Source organism: Corvus kubaryi, unplaced genomic scaffold (assembly GCF_017639235.1).
Source record: "Corvus kubaryi isolate FWS band 111438036 unplaced genomic scaffold, C.kubaryi_AGA036_p1.0 37394, whole genome shotgun sequence".
Lineage (NCBI taxonomy): Eukaryota > Metazoa > Chordata > Aves > Passeriformes > Corvidae > Corvus > Corvus kubaryi.
Window position 1 is genome coordinate 12,620,700 of NW_024581133.1, and position 18,691 is coordinate 12,639,390.

The following is an 18,691-nucleotide window of genomic DNA, read 5'->3' on the forward strand; positions in this document are numbered from 1 at the left end:
GAGAGAGGGGACAGATCTCGGCGCGAGATGGGCGTTGCCAGGGAAACGGGAAGAATGAGGGAGCAACTGGAGGGATGGAGGAGCAGAGGATACTGGGGGTGGGGAGCGAGGGATGGAGGAACAGAGGGATGGAGGCTGGCAGGATGGAGGGGCGGAGGGACTGAGGGGCAGAGGGATTGAGGAGCAAAGAGATGGAGGAACAGAGGGATAGAGTAACAGAGGGATAGAGAAGTGAGAGATGGAGGGTTGGAGGCTGGAGGGATGGAGGAGAAGAGGGTTGGAGGCTGGAGGGATAGAGGAGCAGAGGGATAGAGCCTCAGTGTCAGAAGGAGGAAAAAGTGGATTTCCAGCAGAACAGGAAGCAGGAGTGGGACATCACAGCTCAGCACAGTTGTCTGTGTGCTGGGAACAGCATTTGGGATGGCAGCTCTGTCCCTTTGCAGTGAGCAGCCACAGCACCTGCTGTCCTTAGCCTGACCCTCTCACCCCAGTTCCCACTGGTGGATCCCATATCCCTGGGCAGATAATGGAGGAACCAGGCAGCTCTGTGCTCCACACACTTTTGTTCTGCAGCACTGGTAACCTCTGGTTATTTGAAAGCCATTCCCTTTTCCCTCCCAGTCAGAGTTTGCCAATAACCATACATCTTCAAAGGGGTAAATATTTACCTTTGATCGATGGACACAGTGGTCAGAGTGAGAACACCCCAGTTCCATGGAATATTTTCAGAGGAAGCGCCCGTGAAGAGGCTGGGGAGGGTTTGATGTGCTCTGATAACACCCGCTCCTCCATGAGCCCTTGTCTGTCCCAGAGCCTCACTTTCCCCAACCTGGTTTTCCACCTGCTCTTACTAAAAACATTATCAACATCCTGCTGCAAATCCCAGGTTGTGTCCTTTGTTTTGTGAAGCCAAAGCCCCCAAAGACTACTCTTCCTCCACCCAGAAGCACTTCAGTGGCACACGTGATGGCACGTCTGTCACCGGTTGGAGATTGCAGGGAGCGGCCGCTCTCTGATCCACTGACAGTGGAGGTTTCTTTTTTCTGCAGAAGTTTTCCTTAAAACAAAAGTTTTCCTTCAAAAATGTAGTTTGACAGTATCTGGTGTGGAGACACCGACTGAATTTAAACAGGTATTTGTGTTCTGTGGCAGCAGCACCACCTGGCCCCCATGGCTCCTGCCCGTTTCTCAGAGCTTTGGCTCATTTTTACAGCAGTTCCTCTGTATCAGGGTCAGTTCCAGGGCAAGAAGTGCCAGTTTCGGTTCTGCCACAGTGTCTGGAGCCACTCTCTGGGTGAGCCCCTGGCACACACCACCAACACAGAGCCAGGGCCAGGCAGTGCAGCCAAGGTGACCCCCAAATCCTTGGGCTGGTGCAGGACAGACACTGGGTCAGGTTTAGGAGTAATTTTAGTTCTGATTTTCAGGAAAACAACATTTTTCTGTGTAGAATTGTGGGGGGTTGAGCAGCTTTATGTGAAATCTGCAGGCAAGATGAAAGCCTGTTTTCCCCTTTATTAAATTTAAATGAAGGCTGCTTTTGAGAAAGAAAGGAAAATAAAATCAAAGGTTTTCTCACAAATATCAGATCCATTATCAGCCATTTTCTGGTAAAAAGTCTTGAACAGTTTTACTGCCTCCTTCCCCACTGAGACTCCCCCACACCCAGGGTCTCACTTTGTCCTGGGGCTCGATCCTGTGCCTTGGGAGCTTTTCTCCCAAGGTCTGTGCCACCACATCTGTCCCTGGGGAACTTCCCAGGACGCCCCAGGCACTGGCAGCAGAGGGTCTGCAGAGAAGTCCTGCAGAGAGCCCTGTAATGAGGGTCCTGCAATGGGAGTCCCACACAAGGGACCTGGAATAGGAATCCTACAAAGGGGGTCCTACAAAGGGTCCTGAAAAGGATTTTACAAAAGGGTCCTGCAGTAGTTGTCCCACAATGTGGGTCCTGCAAAGGGGATAGCCAGGAGCAAGTCCTAAATGTCCTCTTTCCCGTGGCACCAGGCCTGTCAGGCAGCCTGGGAACCTGTGCAGGGGGCCAGGTGACTTAAACTGCTACTGGTGCCAGCTGGGCTCTGGCGCCTGCTCAGGTGGCTGCCCTTATCCTGGTGAGCTGAGATAAGATAGAGCAGTGGCAGCAGGGTGGGCTCCTGCATGCCTGGTGGGGTGGGGGGGATGTCACTGCTCTTTGGGAGAGCTGAGAAGTAAATCAATTCCCCAAACCCTTTGAATTTTGGGTGCCTGGGTCTCCCTTCCCTGCAGGAGTGCTTGGGTGAGAGCTGGTGATTGCTGCTTGCCTCTGGGCTGGTGAGAGGAGCCGGGAATGGAGCCAGGTGGAAAACAAGGGTCATTGGTCACTAATGCCTCAGTGGAGGCTCTCAGGGCAGCTGGGGCCGTGGTCCCTCCCGGAGCTGCTCCTGTGGGGCTGTGGCTTGGATGGCTCTGAGGGTGTGGGTACTCCTTTAGCTCAGACCCTTTTGGGTCCCAGGTGTTACAGGCAAACCTGTGGGTGCAAAGGTGAGGCTTCTGTGGACCAGATGTAACATTTTCATGCTGCTCGACTGAGGATTTACCAGGCTCCCATCTCTAGAGTGGTGGTGCTGGCTAAAGGACCAAGTGAGGTGTTGGCATGAGTGATTGGGCAGGTGGGTGAAACCAAGGGAGGTAAAACAGCAAAGGGAAGGGAAACGTGTCCACAGACACAGCTCTTAGCCTGGTGGCTGGAAAATCTGGAATCCAGCAAGGAATGTGCTGGGAGTGGAGAGCCTGTTGTGCAGATGCTGCTGCCACAGGGACCCAGTGAGAAGTATTTGGGGGGCTAATCATGGAACAAGAGAGGGAAATAGAGATAAAATAGCACAAAGAAGTGAAAGCCATGAAAAAACCCTACTTTAAGTGACCAGGTGGTGAGTGAGGAGCTGGTGGAGGCTCTGAGAGGGGCAGCTAGGACAAGGGAAGGCAGGGTCTGCAGGATGTGCCAGGGCAGAGCCTGGATCTTCCCAGTTGTGTTGGGAAAGATGGGAGGAGAGATTGCACCAAAAGGAAACCTTGGAGTGGGAGGAGAAATGATGAAAGAAACCCAAATTTCACAACCCCAAAGGATCAGGGCCAGCAGCCACCACTGCTGGCCCCAGGTGCATCCATCCTGTGGTGTTGGAGAGGGGAGAGATGGATGAGTGGACTGGGAGCTCGGCACTTGCCACTGGCAGAGGGGACATCGGCAAGTGTGTCTGTGCGATGCCCCACGTGGGAAAAGGATGGGCAGGTGAGAGTCTGCATCGGGAAAGGAGCTGGAGGGACCCGAGCCTGGCCCAAAGGGCTGGACTTGAAAACTAAAGGTTATTAAGGCCTGTAGGAGGGTTTGGTTCCCAGCAGCAGCACTGGAGAGGAACCCTGAGCTTGGTGGGTGAATGCCTGCGTGTGCAGCCACAGGTCTGGAGGTCTAGGCTGAGGAGGAGCTGGGGGAGGTGCTTGTGTCACTGCTGAGATCTGCACTGGGACAGGAGTCCCTGCACAGTGTTCGGGAGCTCTGCGTGCTCCAGCCCTGGGCATTGTCCTGCTCCCAGGGGGAGTGGCTGTGGCAGGACTGCGCTCCATCACGGCAATGGGCCCGGGGCCTCTGCCTCGGCTGCTTGGACAAGGCTGGAAGCAGCTCCCGTGGAGCATGGAGGTGCTGGCAGTGCTCTGCACTCCGGGGTGCTGGGAGTTTCCTGGGGGAGCTGAAATACATGACCCCGCCTCACTTGCCAGTGTATTGGGAAACGGTGTTTCCAGCTGCCTTGGCAAGTCCCGAGGCGTGAACAGGGAAGTGAGAGCGGGAAGTGAAACAGCTGCCTCTGCCCTGTTCCTGCTTCCCTGTGTGGTGTTTGTGCAGCTGCAGCTCCGGAGCGCCGTGGCCTCGCACAGCAAATCTTCTATACCGTGTCCCAGGGCTCGTGTGTCCAGTGGAGACAAGTGCAGAGAGGTTTGTGCAGCACAAGGCTTTGGTTTTCCTGCTGAGGAGGGAGAGCTCATTCCCTTTCCCAGTGCCCAGAGTAGGAATCCACATTTACTTTCCCCTAAAAGCCTCTGGTTTGGGGTGCTTGTAACTGGGGAACACGTGAGTGCGTTGGTCTTGCAGCCGCCTTGTCTCGTGGTGCTTGTTTTGGAGGGCAGAGACCCAGCACCGTGCTGGGGGGGACACCAACCCCTCTGCCGTGCTGGGGACGTGGGCAGAGCAGCTGGGTCCCCTCTCCCATGTCCCTTCTGCCTGCAGTGGGCAGCTCAGGGGCCCCATGGAGCCCCACGGGAAAGGGGGTTCCAGCTGGCGGGGTACGGCCCCGGGGCTGTTCAGTGCACGCCAGCAGCCACCTCCCTGACTGATCCCTTTCTTCCTCCCAGCCCTCCTCCTCTTCCCGCCACCGCCCTCCCCCACTCCTTGCTTTGTTTCGCTGCCTCCGCACTAGTCCCCCCCTCATCCCCTTCCTTCTCCTCCTTCTCCCACCCCCATCCTCTTCCTCTCTGTCTCCTCCCTGCAGCCTGAATTCGCCCCTCCCCTCCATTCCTGTCCCTCCGGCCCCTGATCCCTGCCCACTGGCTCTCCGGGGTGCCCGGGCAGGGGAAGGGGTGCCCGGGCAGACGGGGGTACTTGGCTGAGACCTTCCTCCTGCCTGCCCCCACAGCATCCCCCTGGCAGCTCAAGCCTGGGCAGGGTCCCCTCACCGGGTGTGTCTGACCCTGGGCCAAGAGTCACCAGTGCTGTGGCCAGTCCCAGCCCCGTGGTGGCCCAGCAGATGGGAGGGAACCGAAGAGGGTCCCCGTACCCCAGATGTCTGCGAGCTGCCAAGCCCCTGCGGTTGGTGTTGCTCCCCTTCTCTGTCTTTCCTCGCACTGGTTCTTCCCCATCATCCCACCCTCTTCCCCGTCCCATCCCATGTGCTGTGGCTGGTGTTCGGGTGTGCACGGCGCTGGCATGAGGGGACAGCTGGGGCCGTGCGGGGATCGGCAGGAGCCGGCAGCTGCCCGCAGCACAGAGAGGCCGATGTCCCCGGCCATGCTCCATGTCCCTGCAGCTGACCTGGCTGCAGGGATGATGCCCAGGCACTGTGGGGTTTCCCTGCTCCAAAGTGGAGATTCATCCCACGATCTCCTCATGTTGGGCAGGTTCTCCTGGGACTGTGACAGGATCTGGCTCAGAATTTATCCCTCTTTTACCTCCCCCGCAGAATTTCTTTGTTGTAGCTGCAGGAATAATTGTATTTAGGAGAACACTCCTTCAGCAGGAGGAAGCGGCAGCTCTCCAGGCTCATCCCTGCCTGTCCTCACTGTCTGCTGGCAGGGGGAGGATACTGTGGTGGTGCTGGGACCCCCAAGCTGAGTGTGCCAGCCACCAGTGCTGAGCCCAGCACAGCCTCTGCCTGTGCCTAGGCCCACTGCTGGGCAGGCTGTGCCCCGATGGTCCTGGTGGGTCTGGGCCCTGTCCCTCATGCTCCCTGTGCTGTTGCTGCTCCTGCCAGAGGTCAGAGCCACACTCAGCTGTGACCAGTTCCCAAACTGTTTGGGCACTTGTTCCCTGGAGTCACTCCTAGGAGCTTGAGGGCACGCAAGCGGCCAAACCCCAGCCCCAGGAACTAATAGCCCATTCAGAGAGGCTGACCGTGGACACTGATCCAAGCTTCCCTGCTCCTCCCTACAGTGGAAACCCCTGGAGCCACTCCATCCCCGCATCCTGGGGTGTGTGGTGCTGGGGACCCACACTGGCATCACCCGTGTCAGTTGGGGGTTCACTAAGGAAAGAAGTGATGGCTGGAATGAGCCCCTGTGGCACAGTGTCTGTGTTGGTGGGTGCCAGGGGCTCACAGCCGTGTCTCTCCCTCCTCAGCCATGACAGCATAGGCCGGCAGCAAGAGATGAATCGGTTCAGCGAGTGCGGGACGCAGACGGACGCGGTGGTGGTGCTGTCCCTGGCACAGGCTGCGGTCCTGGGCCTGGTGTCCGATAATGAGCTGCTCGGGGCCACCATCACCCCTACTGGCTTCTTCCCGGGGCTGGCTGGGGAGCAACTGGACAATGGCACCATGGAGCCTGGGGAGCCTGAGGGTGAGGAGCAGGTGCCTGGGGATGGGCAGGATGAAGACACCCTGGAGGCAGAATCCTCCCTGGAGAAGCATGCCCGGAGGAGGAAGAGGCCGCCTGTGAGGCTGGTGCCCAAGGTCAAGAGTGAGAAGGCAGAGGTGGAGGCTGAGCCACCATACAATGCGTCCATCCCTGGGGACGAGGAAGGCGAGGGGCAGCGTGGCCATCTGCCCCAGCCCCCAGAGTCGGCGGTGCAGAGCGGTGCCATGAAGATGATCGACCTGGGCACCTTCAGCAGGAAGCCCCGACGCCTGCGGCACCTGCGCCGGCATAGGGAGCTGGAGGGCACCGAGCGCCGGCACAGGGGCAGTGACCTGGCCAGCAGCACTGTGGGGGCCCCACAAACCGTGGGCACCTTCGAGGAGGGCGCCCCATCCCCTGGTGAAGCAGAGGCCCCTGTGCCAGCATCCCCCGAGCAGGTGAAGAGTGAGCAGGGCTGTGGCTGGCAGGAGCCGGGGGAGCTGGAGGCGGCCGGCGGCACCAGTGAGCACAGCAGGAAGGCGCAGCTGGACCGGCTGGACATCAACGTGCAGATCGATGACTCCTACCTGGTGGAGGCAGGGGACCGCCAGAAGCGCTGGCAGTGCCGCATGTGCGAGAAGTCCTACACCTCCAAGTACAACCTGGTGACCCACATCCTGGGCCACAACGGCATCAAGCCCCACTCGTGCCCACACTGCAACAAGCTGTTCAAGCAGCCCAGCCACCTGCAGACCCACCTGCTGACCCACCAGGGCACACGGCCCCACAAGTGCGGGGTGTGCAGCAAAGCCTTCACTCAGACCAGCCACCTGAAGCGGCACATGCTGCTGCACACCGACATCAAGCCCTACAGCTGCCGCTTCTGTGGCCGCGGCTTCGCCTACCCCAGCGAGCTGAAGGCGCATGAGGTGAAGCACGAGAGTGGGCGCTGCCACGTGTGCGTGGAGTGCGGGCTGGACTTCTCCACGCTCACCCAGCTGAAGCGGCACCTGGCCACGCACCAGGGCCCCACACTCTACCAGTGCCTGGAGTGCAGCAAGTCCTTCCACTACCGCAGCCAGCTGCAGAACCACATGCTGAAGCACCAGAATGTCCGGCCCTTTGTCTGCACCGAGTGTGGGATGGAGTTCAGCCAGATCCACCACCTCAAGCAGCACTCGCTCACGCACAAGGTAGGGGCTAAGGGTCCTCTGGGGTGCTGCCCTCATCGTGCCCAGAGGAGATGTGCCAGCGCTGGATGTGGGTGCTGGCGGAGAGGAGTGGCCCAGTGCCCCCAGTCTTGGGAGGAGGTGGGTGGTGCAGGTGGGCAGTAGCACCTGTGGCTGGCATTAGCTGGGGTCACTGACATGCAGTGAGGGGGTCCCTGGGACCCAGCCCCTGCCCTTCTGGGGGTTCCCTTCCTCAGGGAGGGAGTTTTAGACCTGCTGCAGGGTAACCTGGGGGGTCCTGTCCAGGGGCTCTCACAGCCCCTCTGGGCAGGCTGTATGTGGGTGTTTGCCCTTTTCCAGGGGCTCTTTAATGGGGAGCAATTGGGCTGAGCCCCAGAGCAAAGCTGGCACTCAGCTGTGCTTACAGAGCCTGTCCAGCCCCTGCCCACAGCCCCTGCATGTGGCTGGGCTGTCAGATATGCTCCGTGCTGTGCTCAGCACAAGGAGCCCATCCATTGCCCATGGGGTCCCTTCTCCATTCTTGGCACCACTTGTGTGTCCCCAGTGCCTGGGGGTCTGCCCAAGCTCCTCCCCGGCCCACAGCTCTCCCACCCCTGGCAGGGCGTGAAGGAGTTCAAGTGCGAGGTGTGCGGGCGGGAGTTCACGCTCCAGGCCAACATGAAGCGGCACATGCTGATCCACACCAGTGTCCGGCCCTACCAGTGCCACATTTGCTTCAAGACCTTTGTGCAGAAGCAGACGCTCAAGACCCACATGATCGTGCACTCACCGGTGAAGCCGTTCAAGTGCAAGGTACCAGCGGGACTGGGGGGCTGATGGAGCTGGGGATGGGGCAGCACAGGTCCTGCTGTGCTATGCCCCCAGGAATCTGGCCAGGCTGGGCCCTTGGGCATGGAAGTGGCTTTGTGATGCCTCCCCTGCTCGCTTGGGCATGGAATATCTGCCCCAAGCTGTGATGGGAGCATTGCTGCTGCTGAAATGACAACCAGTGCCTCTCTCTGACCAGTGCTGGATGCTCTGGAACTTCCAACAGCATCAACACTGCATCCCCAAGCCCCCCCCCCACAGAGTGGGAGGTGGGAGGGAGCCCCATTATTCTTGGCAGGAGCCACAGGGGACTCCAGAAGGGGAGCAGCCCCATTACTCTTGGTGGGAGCCACAGGGGACCCTGGGGGCCAGGTCTGCGCTGCAGAGCCTTTGGCAGCTCTGGGGGCTGACCGTGGGCACGCTGCTGGCAGGTCTGCGGCAAGTCCTTCAACCGCATGTACAACCTGCTGGGACACATGCACCTGCATGCTGGCAGCAAGCCCTTCAAGTGTCCCTACTGCTCCAGCAAGTTCAACCTGAAGGGCAACCTCAGCCGGCACATGAAGGTCAAGCATGGGGTGATGGACATCAGCCTGGACAGCCAAGGTGGGTCCCTGGCGCGGACTGGGCATCGTGACTGCCCCCAGCAGTGCCCATAGCACTGGGAGCTGGGCTGTGCCGTGGTGGCTCTGGGAAGTTCATGCCTTCTCACCCAAGGGCTACCCCCACAAGCAGCCCACATCGAGCAGGGCTGTGGCTCCCAGGGAGTTTTGGGCTCCAAACCCAGGGAGGGGGGAGCTGTGGTCCCCACAGGTCCATCACTCCGTGTCCTTGTGCTGACTCCTAGATGCCATGATGGAGCTGGCTGGGGCTGACCACGCCGAGCTGGATGGCCAGCAGGAGATGGATGACTTCGAGGAGGAGAACTCTTACGGCTACGGGGCTGTGGGCAACCCCCCAGATGAGCACACGCTGGCCGAGCAGGCCATGAAGGAGATGGCCTACTACAACATGTTGTAGCCAAGGCTGGTGGGGCTGTGGGGGCTTGGTGGGGTTAAGAGGGGCTGCAGCACCCAGCCAGGCCCCCCCAGAGTTGGAGGGATGGCTTCCACTGGGCTTGGGGAACACAGGGATGTCCAGAAGCCTTTGCTGCACCTGCCTTGGCTCTGTTGCTGCCCCCCTGTCCCTGCCTGCACCCTGCACCTGGTGACTTGAAGCTGCAGGTAGGGGAGGCATGTCCCAGCAGATCACTGAATGAGTAAGGATGGAAGGGGCTGCTGTGGAGCAAGATGATGAGCATCACTAATTATTCTACCTCCTGGGTCCCCCCCTCGGCTGCACAGGGGTTCCCCCTGATGGGCAGAAGCCCCTGCCCACATGAGGAGGTGGGTTTGCATTCCGCACTCACCCCGGGGCTCCCTGTGTCAGGCCCTGGGATGCAGAACAGAGTATTTTCGTAGAAGCTCAGGGCGCAGTCAGCGCCCACAGCTCCGGGTCTGGAGCTGCAGCCAGCAGTGGATCCGGGGGAGGCAAACCCAGCCCAGCCCCAGCAAATGATGGTATTTTGAAAGTAATTTATTTTTTTCAGATGTGCCGCGTGGTTGGATTTATCTTTTCACTGAGTTCAGTTCCCTTCAACCAATGTGCTTTGTAAACCTGTGTAAGCTGTGTGGTCTGTGTGGGGAAAGGGGGTTGTGAGGGGCTGAGGACCAGAGCAGGGTCCTGGGCAGAGCCCCCCACTAAGGAAGTGGCAACCCCTCCTTGCCCCCCAACTGCTCTGGGGCTTGAGGAAAAGGCTTTCACTGGGGCAGACTGTGAGGCGGGGGTTTGCCTCCTCCATGCCCAGGGATTTGGCAGGGAAGCAGCTGGGGCAGTGCTGAGCCTGGCACCACTCTCTGGGCTCTTCACTCTCCCTGCTGTGGGGCAGAGGACTCGCAGCACCCGCAGCATTGCCCCCCAAGTGTGCCCAGAGTTGGGTAGGGTCCTGGCAGGCATCAGGACCTGGGGACTAGCCAGGGCACAGGGCCTGGGACAGCCATGCTGACCCCACACACACCCTACGCTTTCTGTCAGTCGCTGTGTTCCCTGAGGCTGAGCACCATCTGCCCCATCCCCAAAAGCCCTGGGGTGGTTCTGGGTGTGCCTACTACCCCTGCACCCACCTTTTTCCCCCCCACTGTCATCCAGCCTTGGGGCAGGATGGAGATGGCCACAGCCTTGAGCAGCCCCAACCCCTCCTCAGCATGGCAGGGCTGTGGACCCCCATATGCTACCTTCAGGCCAATGTCAAAATGCTGGAGTGCACGGCCCCCCCAGGCTGGCAAGGCTGAGCTGAGGGGTCTGGCTGCCCCTCGTGCCTGCATTGTAAAGCTGTGCCGTATGATGTGCTGTGGCTGGGGAGACATTTAATGGCACCACACGGTTATGGGGTACATGAATCAGGACAAACGCACCCCCCCCCCACCCCCAGCCCTACACACCCCTGCTACAAAGGCTTGAAAAACACTCCTAAGAAAACTTTAGAAAAATTATTCAACTGTTCCTGAGCTGTGTTGGGGAGCTGGGGGGGCACTGGGCCCCTCCCAGCCTCATCCATCCCAGAGACAGGGAGGCTGTCCCCTATTTCTTGCCCAGAGCCTTGTCCAGGTTGTTCTTGATGGCATCGAGGAAGTCAGTGGTGTTCACAAAGTGCTCATTCAGCTTCACACTGGGGAGACAGAGGAGGATTGGTGGGGGTCCCTGCCCACCTCCCACAGGCACCACATCCGGGATGAGTCCAGGATGTGGCCCCTGCCCAATCTATCAGCTGTGAATAGCCACCCCGCGTCCCTAGGGACTGTCCAGAGCCCAGTAGCTGCCTGTGGCCACTGTGCACAGCCAGCTCCTGGTCACTTTCCTACCCTTGTGGCTGCCCTGCAGGACCAGCCCATCCTTGTGGTCACTATGCTGTTCTTGTGGCCACGCCACAGGGTTATTCCACCCTCATGGTCACCCATGCAGCCATGTTGCCCTGGTGCAGGTGGCTGCCCCCGTGCTCTGCCCTGAGAGCCACCCTTACTTGGCAAGGCCGTGGATGCAGCCAGCAAGGTCTTTTGTCATCGTCCCGCTCTCCACTGTGTCCACACAAACCTTCTCCAGTGTCTGCGCAAACCTGGGGACGGCAGCACTGTGGCTCCAGCACGGCTGCCGCCACGGGCCCTGCCACAACTGCGACCAGAGCAGCTGCTGGCAGGGACCCTCACCTGGGGATCCCCACCCCACCCTGCTCACTTGACGAGGTCAGGGTTACTGTCCAGCTTGCCCCGGTGCTCCAGGCCACGCGTCCAGGCGAAGATGCTGGCAATGGGGTTGGTGCTGGTGGGTCGTCCCTGCACAGAGAGTGTGGTCAGCTGTCTGGTGTGGGCACCGTGCTGTGGGCAACCCAGCACAGGCAGCTCACACTGGAAGAGCACGCCCACCTTCTGGTGCTCCCGGTAGTGGCGGGTGACAGTGCCATGGGCAGCCTCAGCCTCGATGGTCTTCCCATCCGGACACACCAGGACAGAGGTCATCAACCCCAGGGAGCCGAACCCTGCGGTGGGATAGGGGTCAGGACAGCTCCCAGGGGTGATGATGCGGAGTGCACTGCACCCTATGCTGCCCCACCTTGGGCCAGGATGTCGGACTGGACATCCCCGTCGTAGTTCTTGCAGGCCCAGACAAAGCCGCCGGAGGATTTCAACATCTGGGCAACCATGTCGTCGATGAGCCGGTGCTCGTACCAGATCTTTAGCTTGTCAAACTCCGTCTTGTAATGCCTGGGAGCCCAGGCCAGGGGTCAGCCATGCTCACCCCAGGTGGGTCTCACTGCCAGCGCCCCCAGGACAGCCCCCTCAACAGCCCAGATTTCCCCCCAGGTCCATACTTATCGAAGATCTCCTGGAAGATGTCCTTGAAGCGCCCGTCGTAGGCCTTGAGGATGGTGTTCTTAGTGCTCATGTAGAGCGGCCACTTCTTCTGGACAGCGTACTGGAAGCAGCTGTGCGCAAAGCCAGAGATGGACTGCAAGGGAAGCATGTGAACCTTATGGGCCCGTCCCTCAGCCTGGCATCTCCCCCAGGGTGGCAAGGCACACTGCCCTGCAGGGACCCCTTGAGCCCCACCAGTACCTCGTCCGTGTTGTACATGCCCATGCCCACGCCGCCGCCGGGGAAGTTGAACACCTCCCACTCCTTGGACCCGCTGCCGTCCTTCGGCGTGAAAACCATCTTGAACGTCCCAGACTTGCTCACGACAAAGTCGGTGGCTTTGTACTGTGGGGGGCCAGGCAGAGCGTCAGGCAGGGACTGAGGGAGCTGCTGGCCAGCCACACGCTACTGGTCCCTGCACTGGCTCACCTGGTCACCGTGGGCATGGCGGCCAATGGTGATGGGCTTAGTCCAGCCGGGCACCAGACGAGGAATGTTCTTGCAGATGATGGGCTCCCGGAACACCGTCCCCCCCAGGATGTTTCGGATGGTGCCATTGGGGCTCTTCCACATCTTCTTCAGCTTGAACTCTGTGGGGCATGCAGAGGTGGGACTCCTGAATGACCCCCCAGCCCCCCTGAAGTACATGGCCCCTGCCAGCACCCAGCTCCACTGTGCCACGGGCTGCTGCCAGACCCTGCTGCAAGGCTGGTCAAGGGGAGGGACAGCCAGCATGAGATCATGACTGGCACGGGGCAGAGGTCAGTGTGTCCCCAGTCCCCCATGGGGTCCCCACACCACCCATGAGCCCCCCCAGGGTGGGGAGAGGGGCACAACACTGGGAATGGTACAGTCCCCAACCCACCAGAAACCTGAGCTGGCAGTGGGAAGGCACCGCTGACCCCAAGGGGCTGTGCACAGACAGAAGGCTCAGCACCCCATGGAGCTGCCAGCATCCCCCGCTGCAGTGGGAGCTCGGCCCCTTGCCCCTGCCCACCTTCCACCCTGGCTTCATCAGGCGTGATGGTGGCACACTTGACAGCCACGCTGTACTTCTGGGTGGCCAGCGCTGAGTCAATGGTGACCTGGTCATCTGTCTTGTCCCGGTGTGGCAGCCCCAGGTCAAAGTATTTTAGCTGGACATCCACGTTGGGCAGGATGAGCTGAGGGGCCAGGAGAGTGTCAGAGTGGGGGGACAGTGCAGGGTCTTGGGACCAGCACCATGGCATGGCCAGCCCTGGCACCCAGCCTGGCCCAGCCTGGCTGCCTGCCCAAGATGGTCCCCCTGGCCAAGATGTTCCTGCTGGCCAGGATGATCCCCCCCGCCTTGAATAGGCCTCCCTGTGTGGGACAGCTCCCGCTGCCCAGGACCACCTCACTTAAAGGTCTTTCTGGTAGTTGTGCCGATTTTAGCACCTGCTTCCTGCAGACAGAGGGACAGAGGTGGGAGGGACAGACAGAGAGCAGCGTAGGGATCACCTGTTCCCTGTACAACCCCCCCAGCTCCACTTGTGGCACACCCGCCCATTCCTGGGGCAGGACCCCATCACCTTCTCCTTAATGAAGGCCCAGATGATTCGTGTCATCTCATCTCCGTCCATCTCCACCACCGGGTTTGCCACCTTGATCCGCTTGTCGGCATCTGGAGAGCAGTGTAGGGGCATGTTGGGGTGCACCCCTGGTCCCACAGCTCCACACCCTTGTATGGGGCCAGGGCATCCTGTGGGCTCTGTCCTGCCAGGTGTGGTGCCACCCTGGCTCAGGGACAGGTACAGGTCAGGTGCAAGCTCCCCGCTGGGGTCTGGGCCAGTTACTGGGGCCAATACTGCTGGAGTGGGGGTCAGAGTGTAAAATCTGCTATGTGAGGGGGACAAGAATAGAGACACATTTCTCTCAGAGTGGGACCTGCATGCAAGCCAGGCTGCAATGCCTCAGTCAGATCAAGAACGGGACCAGAATAAGGAGCAGGTGCAGTCCCCTGGGGCGAGACCCAGGCACAAACCAGGGTGCAAATCCCTGTGTGGATCCTGGACCAGGACTAAACCTGGGTGCCAAACTTGTCTGTGGATCAGGCTGTAAAACCCCACGTGGTACCCAGAGCAGAGGTGACCCCTTCTGAGTGGGACCGGAGCACTGCCAGGCAGCAAAACTCTGCATGGCACTGGGAGTAGGAGTGAACCCTCCTGGGGAGCAAAATCTCGCGTTGGTCCGGGACCTTGAACGAACCACCCCCCCTAGGTTCAGAGCAGGTACGAGCTGGAGTGCAAAACGCCACGTGGAACCGGGACCAAACGCCCCAGGATCAGACCTAGCTATAAAACGCGGCGTGGGTCCGCAAATCCCCGCGGACCGTCAGTAAGAGTGAGTCCGGATCCAATTTCAGACACCGCCCCCGAAAAGAATCCGAGCCGCCCCCCCCCCGTGGGTCTGGAGCACACCCCCCTCGTGGCGTGCGCAGCCCCGAGGACACGGGGGTCTCCCCCCAGAGCCCCCCAAGGTTCCCCACTCACAGTGCCGGCGCTGCTCCACGCCGGCGGCGGGGAGCGGGCAGCGGGACAGGCGGCTGAGCGCCGGGGCAGCGCGGAGGTAACGGGCGGCCATGGCGTGGGCGGACACGACGGGGCGGACACGGGGGCGCGGTTCTCTCCGCCCCGGGGCGGGACAGAGCCCCGGCCCCCCCGTGGGGCCCCGCGAGGGCTCTGGAGGGGCCCGCGCGGGGTCCCGCGGTGGGGCTCGGGCCATTGCTACATCCCGCCCCAACGCCAAAGCACAGAGTGGCCGCGATCCGCTGCGGTCCCCATTCCCATCAAAGGGATGCTGCATCCCTGGGTACATCGGGGTTGCGGATAGGCGGTCAAACCCCACGTGGAACCAGGACCAAACCCACCCGGGATCAAACCCGGCTGTAAAATCGCGTGTGGAATCGGGACCGGGCCCCCCAGGACCAGATCTAGCTGTAAAACTCTGCGTGGGATCGGGACCAACCCCCCACGGAACCTGACTCGGTTGCCAAACCCCACAGGGATCAGGGACCAAACTCCCCCAGGACCTGATCCGGTTGTAAATCCCCTCGTGGAACAGGGAACAAAGCCCCCTGGGACCAGATCCAGCTGCAAAACCCTGCATGGGACCGGGAATGAAACCTGGGGATCAGACCCACGTTTAAAATCCCTCGTGGAACTGGGAATGGCCCCACCCCCTGGGACCAGACCCATTTGCAAAATCCCTGGTGAAACCAGCATCACACTTCCTCAGGATCAAACCCAGCTGTAAAAACCCTCGTAGAACTGGGACCAAACCCGACTGCAAAACCCCGTGTGAAATAGGGGGGTACACTGGGGCTGGGGAATGCAGACATAGCCTGTCCCTACATGGAAGCCGGCGTCCCTGCTCATGGCTGGCGCGTGACTCGGCAGCTGGATCCAGCAGGACAAGGGCAACTGCCACTGTTTCACCAGAGACCTTCACCTTGCCTGGCCTCCGTGTGGGGAGGAGGAGAAAGAGGAGAACGACGGCGACAACGACAATGGGGGTGATGCACACCAGGGGCACCCCGAGAAGGTGCATGGAGTGTGCCAGGGGTGCCAGGAGGCTGCTCAGGCTGGGAATTTGTTGTCCTGCTGTCCCAGCCAAGCCGATGGCTTTTTTTAGCCACATGGGACGGGCAGATCCTGCTCCAGGAGGAAAAACAGCCCTGGAGCTGGCAGTCCCTGGCGAAGGGGCTGGGGGAGCTGCGGCAGTCGTTGACGTCTGCCTGGCTTTAACATTAACCAGAGCAGGAGCCGCAGGACCGCAGTGGCGGGGGGGTCAGCAGTGGTCCGGGGTCCTGGGTGTCCCTGCTCCCACCGCCCACCCCGTGGCACCCCGTCCTGCCAGTAGCCCTGCAGCCATATGCCAGCACTGCTCAGGGGCTGCCTGGCTGCCGCCCCAGCTGCCCCCCTGGCTGCCCTTGCCCTGGCCCCGCGGTTGGAGCCGCCCAGTGACCGCAGCGCTGGCAGGACGAGGTTAGGCCAGCGCGGCGGCAGTCCCCCCGCGAGGAGAGGACAAGAGTGGCCATGTGGCAGAGGCCCAGGGAAGGGCCCAAACAAAGGCACCGCCCGTTCATCCCTGGCTGCAGCCCAGCCACCCTCCCTGCTGTGCCACTCCAGCGTCCCCAGCGTGGCCGTCCTGGGGAGACCAGAGTGCTGGCAGGGCTGGCTGTGGGGCCGGGACCTCAGGGAGTGATGAGTCCCGCAGGTTTGGGACCCAGCCAGAGCATGAACAAGGACATGGCGGGGGGGCTCCATGTGTTCCCTGCTGCACGCAGGCAGCCCTGGGTCTGCCCGTGGAGGGGGCACCAAAGGGCTGACAGGGGCCGTGTTTCATTGTGCTGCCCTCAAATGCAAGAAGCCGCAGCACCGCCCAGAGCTGCTGGCCTGCAGGCTGGAGGGGGGGCTGTGTCTCCCCTTCAGCAACCGTCCGACCTCCTGGGGCTGCCAGCATGACCCTGCCTGGGACCCCTCTGGAGACTCCTGCCTGCCCAGCACAGCGGTGTTTCAGTACCCATGATCCCAGCAGCTCTGGGTACTGCTGACGCCCAGCTGCCAGCCACCAGCTCCGAGTGTGCCACTGTGGGGACGCCCATGGCCGTGGTATCCCTGAACCCCCCAGAGCCACCACATGTCACTGTGAGGTACCCAGACCCCTGAATTACCCCAAAACTCCCTAAGCTGGTTATCACCACAAGGATCTCACCATGATGCCTGGGGCCGTGCGCACCAGGTGCCCCCATGGTCACCCCTGCTACCAGGGACCCCCAGTGAGTGCTGCCCCCCAAACCATGCTCCCCAATAGCCTCCCGGTGTTGGAAGCCCCTCAGTGTGCTGGGGCTGAAACACGCAGTCCTGGGCACACCAGCATGACCCCATCAAGGCCGGTACTATCGCAGAAACCATGGCGGGGCAGAGACAGCCGCCTCCAGTTCCCGCCCCCAGCACTGGGGATGACTCCCCAGCCAGGAGCAGCCGCCCCCAGCCCTCGCTCCCCCGGGGCCCCCGGCGCGGTGGCGGGGCCGGGGCGGGCCGGGGCGGGGCCGGGAGGGGCGGGCCGGCCCTTTGTTGTGCTGCGGGCGGAGCCCTCCGGAGCCGCCCCCGCGCCGCCCCGCAACGCCGGCGGGGGGGGGAAACACCCCGGAGCCGCCCCCGCTGCCGGCGGCTCCTGCCGCGCCTCGGAGTCGCCGAGCGGGTGAGCAGCGGGGGGGCACCGGGCACGGGGTGCGTGTGAGAGGAGTGAGCGTGCAAGGGGCGTGCGTGTGCAAGGGGCGTGCACGGGCGGGTGCGCGGGGTGCGTGCACAGAGCTGTGCGAGGGGAGGCGTGTGCACGTGCACGGGGGTCCCCGAGGGACACGTGCGCGGGGCTTTGCGGAGGGGCCGGGGGTGCGGGTGGATGTGGGAACGTGCGTGTGTGTGACAGCGTGTGTGCATCGGTGTGTGGCCGTGTGTGTGTGCGCCTGGGTGTGCCTGCGAGAGTTTGCGTGTGCCTGTGTACGCGTGTGTGTGCGTGTGCAAGCGTGTGAGCTCTGTGTGCAGGCTGCAGGCACACCGGGGCCCATTCCCACAGCCTGTTCCCAGACCTGTGTTTGCCGCCCAGGGCGTGAACACCCCGTGACCTCTCTGCGTGTGTTTACATGTGCTGGCTGTGCGTACGCCAGGGCTCGGCCGAGGGTGCGGAAGCGCACTCATGGTGCTCAAGACAGGCGTCACAGGCTGCTCACGGGGAGGCATGCTGATGCACGCTCCGGACTCGGACATGCGTGTGTGTGGCGTGTCCCACGTGTGTGATGTGCCCTGGATACCTGGGGGGTGCACATGTGCTGTGTGTCCCAGACATGTGGCCACAGCACCTGAGGAGGTGTTGGTGCCCAGGCAGCCCCTGGTCTTGGGGTGCAGGGAGGGTTGGGGTCCCATGGGCTTTTGGGTCACCCCTTGGGCCTCAGTGCCTGCTCTGGCTGGGACTGCAGCTGCTTAGGGGGCTGGCACCCCCTCTCACCCCAAGGAGCACTGGGGCAAGGGTAGTGAGAGTGCCACAGGACCGAGAGTGCCATGGGGCTGAGGAGACCAGTGCTGGTTTGGGCTTTGCAGAGTCAGGACTGGCTGGGAAGGGGGCACCCATCCCTGAGCCTGGACCCCCTCATTCCTGCACTCCAGGGAGCTGACATGCCTGTGCTTGGAGCCCACCACCTCACTGCCCCCCAATGGTGCTCACTGGCTGGGGTTTCTGCTGGCTCTTCCCTGCCCTGTACTAGGGCTGCCAAACAAGGAGTGGGGGTCCAGGGCAGCACCCCGTGTTTCCTGTAGCCCCTCAGGCAGGCAGTGTGGGGGTGCGAGCAGTGTGGGGTGCAGGCAGGTGCTGGCATCCCAGGGGACCAGGTGGACTGTAGGGATACCCTGTGGTCCTCTGAACTGAGTCTGCCATCGTGCAGGAGTGACAGGAGCAATGAGACAGGCATGTGTTGTGGGGTACCCAGTGCCCTGGGTGCAGGTCCCCCGCAGCGTCCTGCCAGGGCAAAGGGGATGCTCTGGGGCAGTGGGGAGCTGGCTGTGTGCCACCATCAGACAGCACCGGCACCGCAGCCAGGAGGTTCTGGCAGTAGGGTCTGAGCTCACGACGGGCCAGAGAGGTAGGGGGGCAGCC

At 61.6% G+C, this 18,691-nt stretch overlaps 2 protein-coding genes across 4 annotated transcripts; one reads left to right on the plus strand and one right to left on the minus strand.

Moving 5' to 3' along the window:
• Positions 1-2,215: 2,215 nt before the first annotated feature.
• On the plus strand, positions 2,216-9,733 carry ZNF710 (zinc finger protein 710). Of its 3 annotated transcripts, none has more exons than XM_042039629.1 (5): positions 2,216-3,265; positions 5,861-7,385; positions 7,866-8,057; positions 8,504-8,678; positions 8,920-9,733. In XM_042039629.1, the coding sequence occupies exons 1-5, from the start codon at positions 3,258-3,260 to the stop codon at positions 9,090-9,092; spliced, it is 2,073 nt and encodes a 690-aa protein (XP_041895563.1). In that variant the 5' UTR covers positions 2,216-3,257; the 3' UTR covers positions 9,093-9,733. The 3 variants fall into 3 exon arrangements, with proteins under 3 accessions (XP_041895563.1, XP_041895565.1, XP_041895564.1); XM_042039631.1 differs by having other exon boundaries at positions 2,222-3,265; positions 5,861-7,268; XM_042039630.1 differs by lacking the exon at positions 2,216-3,265 and adding an exon at positions 3,303-3,964.
• An 852-nt stretch (positions 9,734-10,585) lies between these two features.
• On the minus strand, positions 10,586-14,645 carry IDH2 (isocitrate dehydrogenase (NADP(+)) 2). The gene is made up of 11 exons (XM_042039632.1): positions 14,530-14,645; positions 13,570-13,661; positions 13,017-13,182; positions 12,449-12,609; positions 12,221-12,364; positions 11,977-12,113; positions 11,718-11,869; positions 11,531-11,643; positions 11,343-11,440; positions 11,131-11,223; positions 10,586-10,779 (listed from the first exon to the last, which is right to left on the minus strand). Exons 1-11 carry the CDS (start codon positions 14,618-14,620, stop codon positions 10,692-10,694), a joined length of 1,335 nt encoding a protein of 444 aa, XP_041895566.1. The 5' UTR covers positions 14,621-14,645; the 3' UTR covers positions 10,586-10,691.
• Between the last annotated feature and the right edge of the window lie 4,046 nt (positions 14,646-18,691).